General features: G+C 38.5%; 1 protein-coding gene across 1 annotated transcript in view; it reads left to right on the forward strand.

The window, feature by feature from the left end:
- The window catches only part of LOC146138620 (1-phosphatidylinositol 3-phosphate 5-kinase-like), a 48087-nt gene that overhangs the window by 19205 nt on the left and 16174 nt on the right, over window positions 1-12708 (forward strand). Inside the window, exons 16-28 of the mRNA XM_083394619.1 lie at window positions 632-799; window positions 1448-1600; window positions 2684-2844; window positions 3474-3675; window positions 4740-4869; window positions 5421-5685; window positions 6372-6525; window positions 7248-7324; window positions 8112-8283; window positions 8939-9059; window positions 9790-10105; window positions 11130-11345; window positions 12421-12600. Of these exons, the coding sequence (XP_083250745.1) occupies window positions 632-799; window positions 1448-1600; window positions 2684-2844; window positions 3474-3675; window positions 4740-4869; window positions 5421-5685; window positions 6372-6525; window positions 7248-7324; window positions 8112-8283; window positions 8939-9059; window positions 9790-10105; window positions 11130-11345; window positions 12421-12600 (2315 nt within the window). The remainder of the gene's footprint in view (window positions 1-631; window positions 800-1447; window positions 1601-2683; window positions 2845-3473; window positions 3676-4739; window positions 4870-5420; window positions 5686-6371; window positions 6526-7247; window positions 7325-8111; window positions 8284-8938; window positions 9060-9789; window positions 10106-11129; window positions 11346-12420; window positions 12601-12708) is intronic.

A 12708-nucleotide genomic window follows, 5' to 3' on the forward strand; every position in this document is an offset into this window, starting at 1 on the left:
TAAATTTAGTTGGTACGCTGTCACTCATCTTTTAATATGCGACTTTGTTGTTCGTGTTGTTCACCGCCATGAATAAGGTTGCTTAAGACAAAACTTTTAATATAAGTTTGCCCTAAAAAATCATGCAGTTAAGCTATTCCCTTGTCAATATCTGCCTACTATTCCCACGCAGCAGGCCCACTGACTCAAATTGAACTCGATTTTGTAAAAAAACACAGTTTTTAGTTTTAATGTAGCCTATTTTACAAGTGTAACTCGATGTTAGTTTATTTTCCAAAAGCCCAAAAGTCAAAATAATAAACTTAAAGAATTAACAATGCTACTGTCTTAAGCCATATTCGCGATTAAGTATAAATCACATTTTCCGAGGGTTTAGAGTAATATGTTTAAAATATTCTTTGCAAATGACCGTATTTGTCTAATGCCAAATAGAGTAATCAGGTGGCACTATACAAATACAAATTGAATTCTCGACAAGCGTTCGCACAACCGTGCTTCATCAGGTCAAAGTAGAAAATTCTACTGATTATCCTATGTTCAAAATAAAGAAGTCTACTTAGAGTAGTGTATTTTACGATTGAACATGAACTCTGCAAAACACAAGCGTAAACTGTGTTATGCCCCTCTTAAGCTTTTGGACGGGACGCCTTCGGACTGTCGCCTGGTGAACGGCGTTGTCTTCTCCAAGAACGTGGTACACAGCAGGATGAAGACCAGAGTGGACAACCCGGTGATTATGCTGGTCGCCACACCCCTAGAGTACCAGCGTGTGCACTACAAGCTTTCTTCTATCGACCCGGTAAGTAACTTTATATTGAATCTATTTTTAATGTATATCTTCAACAACTGTGATCGAGCCCTTCTGAAGCTGCTTTTTGACCAACGATTGCGGCATTTTGATTGAAAACAGCTCGACGCAGATGTTGCGCTAATCGCGGCATAATAATACCCGGGAAAAACGATCTTCGTTCAATACTGCAGATGTAGAAAGAGGTGCTTGTAATTTAGCTTGGTCCCCTACATGGAACTTAGGAAACTGCACTGCTGATAGTTGTATTATGATTCTACCCAAATCAACCTCACGTATTTCACGGCTTTTTTTAATTTTTCGTCGGAACTAACGCACACTAAGCGGTTTCGCAGCTGGCGCCTGGCAGGATTGTTGACGACGTACGTGTTCGCTTTGCGTCTAAAGATTCGCGTTTGCTGGACGTTAATTCGCTGTTTCTTAGTATTTTTTTTCTTTTTATGACGCCATTACAATTAGTAATTTATGACTTCATATATATCACTATTTTATGACGTCATTATTCATTACGTCAAGACAGAAAATAGGGGAATTACCTAAGTTGAAAATTCATTTTTACGTTCAAACCCTACCAACAATGCGGTCTAAGGAGGACACAGGGCTGAACTAAAAAGTCAAAAAAAATGTTCTCGTCTTTAGATCGTCCAGCAGGAGAGCGAGTTCTTTCGCAACCTTGTTTCCCGAATGTTGCGCCGGAACCCTGATGTTGTGATCTCGCAATGTTCCGTCTCACACAAGGCTCGACATCTGCTGCGTGAAGCCGGCATCTCCCTGGTCATCAACGTTAAGCCGGTGCGTAGAAACTTGAAACTAAGAAATAAAAAACTAAAACTGACCGATATCACTTTTTCGAACCGATATCCGATTTTTAACGTTTTTGTCACTCGATACTTATACTGATATTTTATTAATTCTAAAATTCGAAAAAAATTTAGTTTATCTCCCTATATTTATTAAGCTCTTACTTTGCTTATTAACTTGGTGTGATGCTAAAGATTTTTTTTTATTTTCAGGAAAAAAAATGTGTTATATTTTCGCAGTAAATGTCGGCCGAATATCGGTAAAAATTTACCGATATCCATATATCGGTAGAAGAAAAATAGAAACCGGAATTTCGGTCGTTTTATAAATATATTTAGGGTGTAGGTATTCAGGGGCGGTTTCGGACGACGAATAAACCAGTTGAATCCTAGTTGTAAATATATTTCTTTACGATTTTGGCAGTTTTTAGCACCTGTGAGTAATTTGCATCAATGTCAGCGCTTCTGAAAGGGGGAGACGTTACATTCTGTGTGTTAATACGTCATTCTTGCGTGTTGTATTATGTTCTAGCCTAGCGTTTGTTATTACGTCACATAGAGTGTGCCATGGCTAGCTTTGATATATTTTGAAAACGAAAAATTATTTCATTTTAGTTTTATTTAAACTGATTGCTCTCAAAATCTTTAAAAAAACCCAGACTATAAAAAACAATTTTAATAAAAAACAGTGGAGCCTGTTTCCATCGCCCTTGTTCTATCCCAATGGTTCTCAACGAGGGTGCCATTTTTAACGCTTAAGGGTGCCGAAGATATTTGTAATTCTTTTGGATTCCACTTTTTGCTCTATTGTTAAGCTTCAATTTTTTTGTGTACAATAAAAGTGCCAAAAATTAAAAAGGGTTTTGTCAACCATGTTGCACAGTCAAAGCTTGCTGTTTCAATCTCGTTTATTGTGACGTTACAGTTAGCCAATAACCACCCAGCAAAATCCGAGCAAGGGAGCCGCAAGCCCCAAAAAAGGTTGCGAAACACTGTTCTATCCAATAAGAAATTAGGACTAAAAAAACTTTTGCAAAATTTTAATGTGGTTAACAAAGCCCTTGTTGTATCTTAGTCGGTGATGGAGCGCCTTTCCCGGTGTACAGGCGCCGACATCGCCCGTTCCATCGACCAACTGCAGACCGCCACCCTTGGAACCTGCTCCCGGTTCCGGGTCACGCGGCACTACAACGGTCAGAGGGGCCTCCGGTGCAGCGACGGCGTCAAGACGCCCCTGTAAGCACCTTTTTTATGTTTTTATTTTACCGTTTCACTTTTAAGGCTAATGAGTTTTGAGCAGCAAAGGGTTTCAACAGATAAGTTGAACGTTAGGCTTATCACGCATAAAAGTAATTTAATACCTTATTATTGTGTTGTCCGCATTTGTAAAATTCGCAGCATTGTTTATGGACAGTGTAAGTAGCGCACCTTGGTAGGTGAATTAAACGAAAAGTGACAAAATCAAAAACTTATCGCAAAAATACAGAACATCTAACGTCTAAATAAGTGTTTCATAACCGTTTTAGCGTTCGTACCTTTTAAGCTTTCATGAAATTTATTCGTACCCCCTGTTTACAATGTTTTTTTAAGTGTATAAAATTGCAATATTACGAATTAAACTCAGTGTATTTATAACTTACGTGTTCCATGCATGTTTTAAAAACAGTCTTCTAAGTCCAACAATATTTACAGTCACTTTACCCATGGCTTTTTGTTGTTGCTTTTCATAAATTATGCGTTTTTCACAAATATGCCTAAATAGCGCGTAATTTCACATTGCCGGCGGACCCTCTGCTTTGGTGGTACACGTACCCCTGGTTGAGAACCCCTGGTCTAAATGACAATTAACAAATCTTTTGTTTCAGGGGAAGCCCAAGTACAGCGGCGTACAAGTGCCTGATGTACTTGGACGGCTGTAACTTGAGTCAGGGCTGCACGGTCATACTGCGGGACTCCCCCTCGTACGAGATCGGGGCGCCGGCGGACCAGAATTGCAGGGGGAGGTTGGCCCGCATTAAGGAGGTCTTCCTCTTTCTCGTAAAGACAATGTACCATGGCAAGCTGGAGGTCAGTGGTGGAGTGCATTTGTTGTTTGGTGCTGAGTTTTTCTTTGTTTAAAGATTTATTTGTGTCTGGTGATTATAAATAGTGATCTCTAGTTACTGTTTGAGGTTTAAGGTTTTGCGTTCGTCTGTAGATTAAAAATGAATTTTGCCTTAAAAAACTTAGGCTTTTCCGCTTGCGTATTTAACCTGTGGAGCATAATGCTTGGAGGTGGTAGTAAGGCGTAATGAGAATATTAAAGCCCATACTTAAATGTTTATCATTTTAAACGTTTCGAATAACTTTTTATTCATTTTCAACATAGTCTATGATTTTCTTATTATGTATTTAACCTGCGTTTCAACTAAATTTTCACCTATATATATTCTGCATGTTTAAAGTTTTTTAGTTAACGTTGGAAAACAACGATAATACAAACTATTAGACAAGAATGATTTTGCTACAACTTCTTTTGTTCAATAGTAGCTAAGTTTCTAAAAATAAAAGAGACTTCTAAATTTTAAAAACCCATACAATTTTAGGAAATGAGTAGTCATGTTAATCGCACAAACCTTTCACTTGTCAGTCGAACTTTAATTAACTAATGATCCACCAACTTTTGTTGACTAATGCTGTGGACATGACTACGTTTTTCTTGAATATCATAGTCCTAAAAATTCTCCAATACCAGCCTTGTGATCCTAAACCAGTGGTTCACAAACTATTTTATTTCGTAGCCCAATGGTTTTGTCTTTACTTTTTTCACCTCTAGTTATGACTAGTGCATATTGATTAACAAAAGTTTTCAATATTATAAACATTTTTATTACTTGTTACCATTTGTCTAACAACAAATGTAACTTTGTTAAGTTCAACAACTTACTCGTACGCACAGTTTGTGCCAACAACTATTTACGTAAAACAAAATGTGTAGTTGCAATATTTTCAAATAGCACTATGGCTCACTTAAAGTATTCTGATGAGTCATGGTCCACTACTTGGCTATGGCCCACAGTTTGGGAACCACTGTCCTAAACTAAATAAGTTATTTCACTCAATAAAAAATCCTTTTCCCTGCCAAACACCAGATATCGTACCTGATGGATCAGCAAGACATCGCCTCCTCGTTTCCCGTGGCGCCCAAGAAAGAAAAGAAGAAGCAAATCGTCAACTCGAGCGAAAACGTCTTCATCAAGTCGTTGTCGGTCGACAGTCAAGGTAAGCAATTAGTGCTTATCTGTATCACAACTGACTCCCAACTTAATTTTCTACAAAGTGTCGAAAATAATCCGGAAATTCAATAGCGTAAAAAAGTGAAACAAGAAAATGGCGAAGACCATGTCTATAGTGCTGTGACAGTAACTGTTTTGTATTAACTGTCAATCAAATTGCTAAAAACTGGCGCTAAGAATGCGATTTAGAGACTTTATCAGCAGTATTATAATTGGTAGCTTATGACTTTTTTACTTAAAGAGGTTCATTTAATGTCAATCAAAGCCTAACTTTAGTCAATGGCTTCTGATTTACTATTAAATAATGCCGTTGTCGGTGAACAGTACGACGCTAGATCAGGGTTATACCCGTATGTATCTTTCTTTTGTATAAAGGTTGTTTTATTGATTTTACAGCAAACAATCCTCGCTAAATGAGTTGACAGGCCGCTACCTGAATACCCTTTGTATTGTTACGCGTCGTGCTCTTTGGCATTAAGCGCCTGAAAAACGTCACAAGTGCTATGACATCACAATCCCGCTTTTGTTACGTAACAGAGTTGTCGGGCAACGACCTGCTACGCTCGCCCTCTCTTCGCCAAAACTGCGCCTCCGTGTCCAGCCTTTCCTCTGACGTCAGAACACTTACCCCCGGACACTCTGACGTGGAAAGCGGGGACGAGCAGGCCCCCGCCTCCCCCAAGCTCTCCATCCCGGCCAGCCCCCGTTCATCGGGTGGTTCCCCGGCGGAGGGGCACGTTGCACCCCAGACCTCGGTCAAGGCCAAGTTGTTCGTCGATTCGCTGAACGCGGTCGTTCTCAGGTTATGATTTGTTTTATAACGTTTGAAAAAAAAAAAAAACTAAAGCCTACTCTGGGAGCCCTTGGGTAATTGACTTCACCAAAAAAAATAACGTACTGCAAATTTAACTTATGTTACAGTTACACGTTTACTAAATAACGGATCTCGATCGGGTGTTTAAGGCACACTAATTGTTTTTCCTAAATAACATCTCTAAAACACAGGAGCCAGAGCACAGAGATAAAACAGCCTTCGGAGTAGCGGGTTGCCGACCATTGCTGTAAACAAATGAAATGTAAAGCAGTTAACCCCTAAACACGGCGCGTCTCGGATTACGTCACTTTTGTAGTCAGTTTACGCAAATTTAGTGTTTGGAGTTTGATAAAGGTAGATGTATTTTTTTGTTATTTCTTTTTGGGGGATATGTGATATTCGAAAATTTTGCTTACAAACTGAAATGTAGTTGCTTATAATACCTGATCTAAATATAAGAACAAATAAATGCAAAACTTTAAAACATGATACTGCGTTTATTTCAATAAAATCCTAGTACACTCTTGTTTTGAGGAACCTTTGCTGTCTTTACAAGTTTCTTACCTTGTGTGTTTTGCCGCAAGGTTATATTTCACATTAAAAGCTTGCGATTTCGTAATTATTTTTCCGTGTCCGACATTCCAACAAATAACGTCGGGATTTTACGTTTTTAGTATTTCCCCGCTCATCGCCCCCACCGTGCCCTTTCTTCTGACGTCAGACGGCGAGACGTCATCGTTACGTCACTACCTGCCTTCCACCGTCTTCTGGTCGGACCTGTTCTGCAATCACCCGGAGCTGATGGCCGGACAGACCTGGTCAAAATGCGTAAGTCAACCGGTCCCAGTTTAAAAAAGCGGCCTGTTTTTTCAGTCATTTCCAATCGCTGTAAAGAAAAGTGTGTTTTTTTCTTTGAAATATATAGCGCCTTGAATAAGTCTCGTAAAAAAATATTACGATATTACGATAGAACAGACATAAATGTGTAAATAGTGGAAAATGTTTTCCTGGTTATCTTTTTTTAATTTTTTTTTAGCGATTCTTTAGTTATACATACTGTATACAATTGCATCATTGTGTGTAAATGAAACTTAGTACATCCGATCCAACACTAAAGTATTTATCAGCGTGCAGGAATTTATTAATAACGCAATGGCTCACTCGAGCGGTATATCTTAATCGAAAAGACTATAAATACATACAAAAGGATGTTATTATAATAGATATGGTATCAATGTAAACAAATCAATACCAAACACTAACAACTAAGTAAAAAGTAATTAACAAGGCGAGTTCTACTAGTAACACCAACTGCAGTAAGCACAGCTACAATTTCAAGACTATGGTGCTCGGTAACATTTTTCGCAGGTAATATAATGCCAGTTAAATAGTCGCAAAAACAAGGTTCACAGTGTGCGAATCCCATTGGAAAACGAAACATTTTACATACGTTTTGCTATTGTTATATCTGAGCATTAGCTGAAACGCGAACCAGGAACGTATTCAGCTAACTAAAATATCCAGTAATGTAACGTCGTATACTTTTCCAGATCCGCTATCGAACTGAGAGCACAGACAAGCTGATGGACGCCGACGGCGAAATCGACATGAACTCCTTCAGAAGCAGGTCGGTGGTTACGAGGGATGTGCGACAATATCGGTTCTGAGCCTTATACTACATATATGGTATCTGCTCTTTCACACTTCGGTGGGATGTGCGCCTATCCAAAACGTAAAGTAGGCGATTTTTACAAAACAACACTAGAAGAAAACGCCATTTAAACAGGGAAAAAATTGAAAGCTGTTCTTCATAACTTTTATATCGCAGTGACTTACTTGTGCTAACCTTTTTGTTTTGTGTACAACTTTTTATTTTTCACTTCTGTTGCTCACTTCACCGATTGTTTTATTTATGCCCAATTACTACGTTATTTGTTGTACCGGCCAACTTTTAAAGATCTTTAATACCTAACATCACTTTTCCGATAAATCCTCACATAACAAAGATCTGTTTTATTCATATATTAAGAAATCCTCATTTAAAGCTATTTTCCTTTTTATTAAGCAATTGTTTCGCTTGGTATCCCAATGTAAAATGCCTATGGTGAGCCACTGATTAAGAACCGCTATTCTAAGCCAAGCTTTTACAGGAAAAATCTCACTTGACTGACATTTTTTACCGAAATATGCATTTTTTTAGCTTGCTATCCCATTTTAAATGCTTATGGTGAGTCACTGATTAAGAGCCGCTATTCTAAACCTAGCTTTCACCGGAAAAATCTCACTTGACTGACATTTCTTAACGAAATAGGCCTTTTTTACCTTGCTATCCCATTTCAAATGCTTATAGTGGCCCTTCTAATTTTAAAACCGGTATTCTAGACCTAATCAACCTCAGGCTTATGTCTGTGTAGGTCGGGTACTTCGGACAGTTTCGCCTTACCGCAGAACATGTGGCGTACGCCTCTGCACCAGAAGTCATTCGACTCCGACTTCGCCATCGCCTCCGCTGCCGTGGCATCGGGAAGCAACCTGGACGACCTCGTCATTTCCGCCGATACTGACGACCACGTCATGCCTGGAAAGGTCAGTCAAATTTTGTGTTTTATATCTTTTGTTTTTTTCAAAAGCTACTAACCGCTAAGTAAATGCGTTGCGTTATGCCTGGGAAGGTCAGTCACCAATTTTTGAATTTTGCGTTTTTTTATCTCTTGGTTTTGTTTTCAAAAGCTATTAACCGCTAAGTAAATGCGGTACAGGCGAAAACAAAACACTTTTGCAACACGCTAAGCACGAAAGCGTTTAAAATCATGGAGCCTGTTGTATAAACTTTAACTAAATTGCATTGTGTGTGTGTCAGATTCTACTGTAACAGCGCTTTTTGTTTTTGGGAAAAGTTTGATTCAAACCGGTTAAAAGGTAATTTGCCAAGGTTTAGTAAGTACTGCAATTAGTGCTGGAAGGGCAACTGTAAGTTTCCTATTTTGCACGAAAGTTTTTTATCTTTTCAAATTTTTCTCCTGATCTTTTCTCAGAAACATAATTATACGTTTAATCAATAAAATTTGACTTCATTCAAAAAATATAACGTTAACGTTAGGTATTTTATTTTGTCCTGTCCGTCACTTTTCACCGAACTTCTAACATACACGCAATTCATTTACAATTCGCAAATCGGTCGAGTACATACTTCCGAAATATGACCCATGATATACGTATTAAGGGTATTTGCGCTTTTCAGGACGCACCCGACCAAGCTGTGACGTCACGCGGTCACCACCTGCGAGCGAGGTCTGACGTCACAAACGCGTCATCGACGACAAACGGTTTCTTGCGCATGCCTTCGCAAGTCTCGTCCAGAAGTAAGTAAACAATGTTTTTTGTTTCTTTTTGTAGTATCATTAGTACCACATTGACCTATAAGTGAGATTTTCATCTCTTGTGAAAAGCTTTTGTGGAAATGGTTCTAAACCTGTGTGTAATTATTAGGTAATTTGCCAATTTATGGGTTGTGAGATGCTTTTTTGATAGCTGAATAGCAAAAAGCCATTAGGCCTCTTTCCAAGTGTTAATATTTATTAAAAGAGTATTATTTTTGGTCATTCCAGTGTTGTATTCCATAATTTAATCGCAGGGCAACACATAACATATTTTTTAAGTGGTTATTGGTGTCTAGTGTTTTCTAGAAACGACTTAATTCAGTTATATTAAAATTAGTTAGCAAAAATCTTTTTAATTTCGATTAAATTAATTTAAATGGCAAGTGTCACATACAGAACAACAGAGCATGTTTGCGCGATATATATTAGTAAACGCGGTGATACTTGTTTTTATGATATAAAAAAATGGTTTTCACAATAGGTAAAGGCATATTTCATCAAAGGATCCACTGATAAAACAGACCAATGTAGCCAGTAGCAAAAGTGTGACGTTATACTTGACGTATTACAAACAGTTGATCTACGTCCACTAAAATTCGTTTTTTTATAAAAAGTGTATATTTAAATTAACTTCAATTGATTACATGACAGTTATTATTCGTTCTGTTCTCTTAATTATGACTCAACAACATGTTTTCCCACTTCACGACAGGCTACGTTTCCAAGGACGAACTTCGCATGACGTCATGGGAAAAATCGATCATGCATGAAGTACTTGCTGACGTCACATCCACGTCACGCACTTTAAAGCGACGTCATTCGCCGCCGGTCACCTCTAGTCCCATAAAAGAACGCCGAGGAGCGGACGGATTTCGTCCTGCGGCACAGAACCACGGTGACGTGAACGGACGTGGTTCCTTCGGTCGGAATGAATTAGCGTGGAAGCCGGTCAAGCACAAGTTTGTGTCCATGTCCATCTCGAAACCGGCTCAATCGCGCGAAATGAGAGACCTGCTGGCCGATTACAGGTATTTCGGGCTTTTAAGATCTGGACATTGTAGGTGGCGCGTTTTTGCAGATATTCTACTCTAGGCCTCTCTATAGAAACCATAACTATTCAGATAACTATGTGTACCCCGAAATACGAGTAAAGCGCATAATTTTTTAATAAGGCATAAACTTATCAGCAAAACTGCCTTTAACTGCTACTTGCTGAATTGACCAACAACGAAACGAAAAAACACTTCATATGAATTCTTAAAAAAGTAATTAATAAACACAGATTTGGTTACAACAACTTAGTCGAATGAATACAAATGAATAAAGGTTACCAACACTAATAATATATAATCAACAAGGCAGTAATTCAAAACTCAAACTTACACAGCAATAAAATTAGCTGTTAAAACCAACTAAGTCACGTCTGAAATAAAGAACTAACAAGACACGCTTTGCTCTGCGGGCAGTGTTTAATATAAGAAAACACCAAAAGGTTAACAGTTTCCATAAGCTTCCACATTGGAAACCAAACTCATTTCAAATAAAACTTAACCTACGTGCCATTCTAACAAACGAAACATTACTCTCCTTTGGAAAAACTGACTCCGACCAATGGGTTTTCAGTCGTAATGTCCCTGAAACTATATCGCATATATTTTATAATTGTCATCATATTAAATTACATCTTGGATCTCTCTAAAACTTTTAATTGCTTTACAAAACAACCCTGTACCTTTCCTGTTTCGAACTTATGCTGACAATGATTTGTTGAATTGCTTACTGTTAAGTGCGCGGTTCGTTATACACCGTTGTAAATACGCAAAGACATTACCGACGTTTTCTATGTTTGTTTTTCCACAAGGTCCTTACACATAATAACATATTGACCAAACGAAACTTCAGTTCGACATCAACTTCATCGCTGTTCAACATAAGAAGTTTTACTTAAAAAAACACTGGACCTCTTTTACACGTTATAATGGAAATTAAGGAGTCCACGCGATTCCAACACAACATAACACATCTAATCGCTTCATCTTTTCCATCGAACAGAGCTTGCGGTTCTTCCCTGCAACCCCTGGCATCCGGCAGGTCGCCATGGAAACCGCTCGTCACCACCTCCGACGCGCCGTTGCCGGGGCAACCGGAGCGCTCCTGGGAGGAGGAGGCGCAGAGTGTGATCTTGTGCGATGGAGTGGAGGAGCAACAGGCGCCTCTCGATTGCTTGGATCCGAGAAACCATCAACACATCTTCGTCCTCTTCAGCAGGTGAGGAGAGGTTTTTGTTGTTGTTGTCGTGCGTCTGGTTATAGTTTTTTTGCGTTTTTTTTCTTAAGCTTTTAATGTTTGTTCACCAGTTTTTTTAATTTCCTAATTTTCACTAAGTCATATAGTTCTTTAACCTTTTTAAAGGTTTGTCCTTCTTGGAATTTTTTTAAACGAAATAAAACAACATTTTTACCCTACTTTTTAATATTTTGGACATTTATTGCGAATGTCATCAGTCCAGGGCATCTGGGCTATGTGAACTAAGGGTTTTTTGCTGGCCCAGTGCAAAACTCATTAACTTATGTTTGTATATCTACACGCGAATCTTAAGGAATTTTACTCATTTACACCAAATAAATGACTTTCCTAATCGTCCTGACAATAACTCGCCTCATATTCAGCGAGTAAACGTCTCTTAATCGCTTATATCACCCCTAAAACTCAAGCTAACACGATACATTCCACTAAAATAGGGATTCTTATACTGGGGTACGTGGTGGGCTAGTTTTAGGGGTTCCATGAAGGCCTATCCTAAGTGAATGATTTAAAAAATATAATGAATTTTTCTAGAAAATCGTTTTATGGAAAAAAAAACACTATGGTGCGTTGTCCTTGAATGATACATTTTATTTTCATATTTCCTGGACGAAAAAAAACAGGTTTCTTAAGTCGTTTTGTTTTATGACGTCATCTCTAAATATTTTATGCTTACCGTGGTCTACACGAACCAATTTCTGGGGGTCTACGTTTAAAAATGATTGAAGACTCCTGCTAAAATATGATGAGTTGGGTTTTTATGGATTTGTTATTTAAGTTAAGCAGGATGACTTTAAATTAAATAAATAGGAAAATAGAACGTCAAAAATGAATACTAAATCATCGCATTTAAGTAACACTGGGATTCGTATAGTAAGTTAATCAATCACGACTCTATAACTCACAGTTTTCCTAACTTTCTCCCAAATTATATTCCTGTGTAGGTTTGGCTTAAAGCTAATTCTATGTTTACCTGTTTATTTACTGAGATGCACTTACTCATAAACTCTCTACAAGCCAATTTCTCGTTGCTTTTCAGTTACAGCGTGCGATCCCCGAACGCACCCTACCCTTGCGTCATTCCATGGGCAGTGGACATCGACTATTACCATGGCAACGACATCACCCTGGGTGGGTTCCTGGAGCGCTACTGCTTCCGACCCAGCTACCACTGCCCCAGCCCCACCTGCAAACGACCCATGGTTGAACATGTGAGAAGGTAGGTTGCTAGTTTTCAGGTCATTTATATATATGTTTGACGTAAGAAGAATGTCAAAGCCCGTACAGAAGTAGCTATCATGTTTTGAACGTTTCGAATAACTCTTTA

Source organism: Ascidiella aspersa, chromosome 7 (genome assembly GCF_963924565.1).
Source record: "Ascidiella aspersa chromosome 7, kaAscAspe10.2, whole genome shotgun sequence".
NCBI lineage: Eukaryota > Metazoa > Chordata > Ascidiacea > Phlebobranchia > Ascidiidae > Ascidiella > Ascidiella aspersa.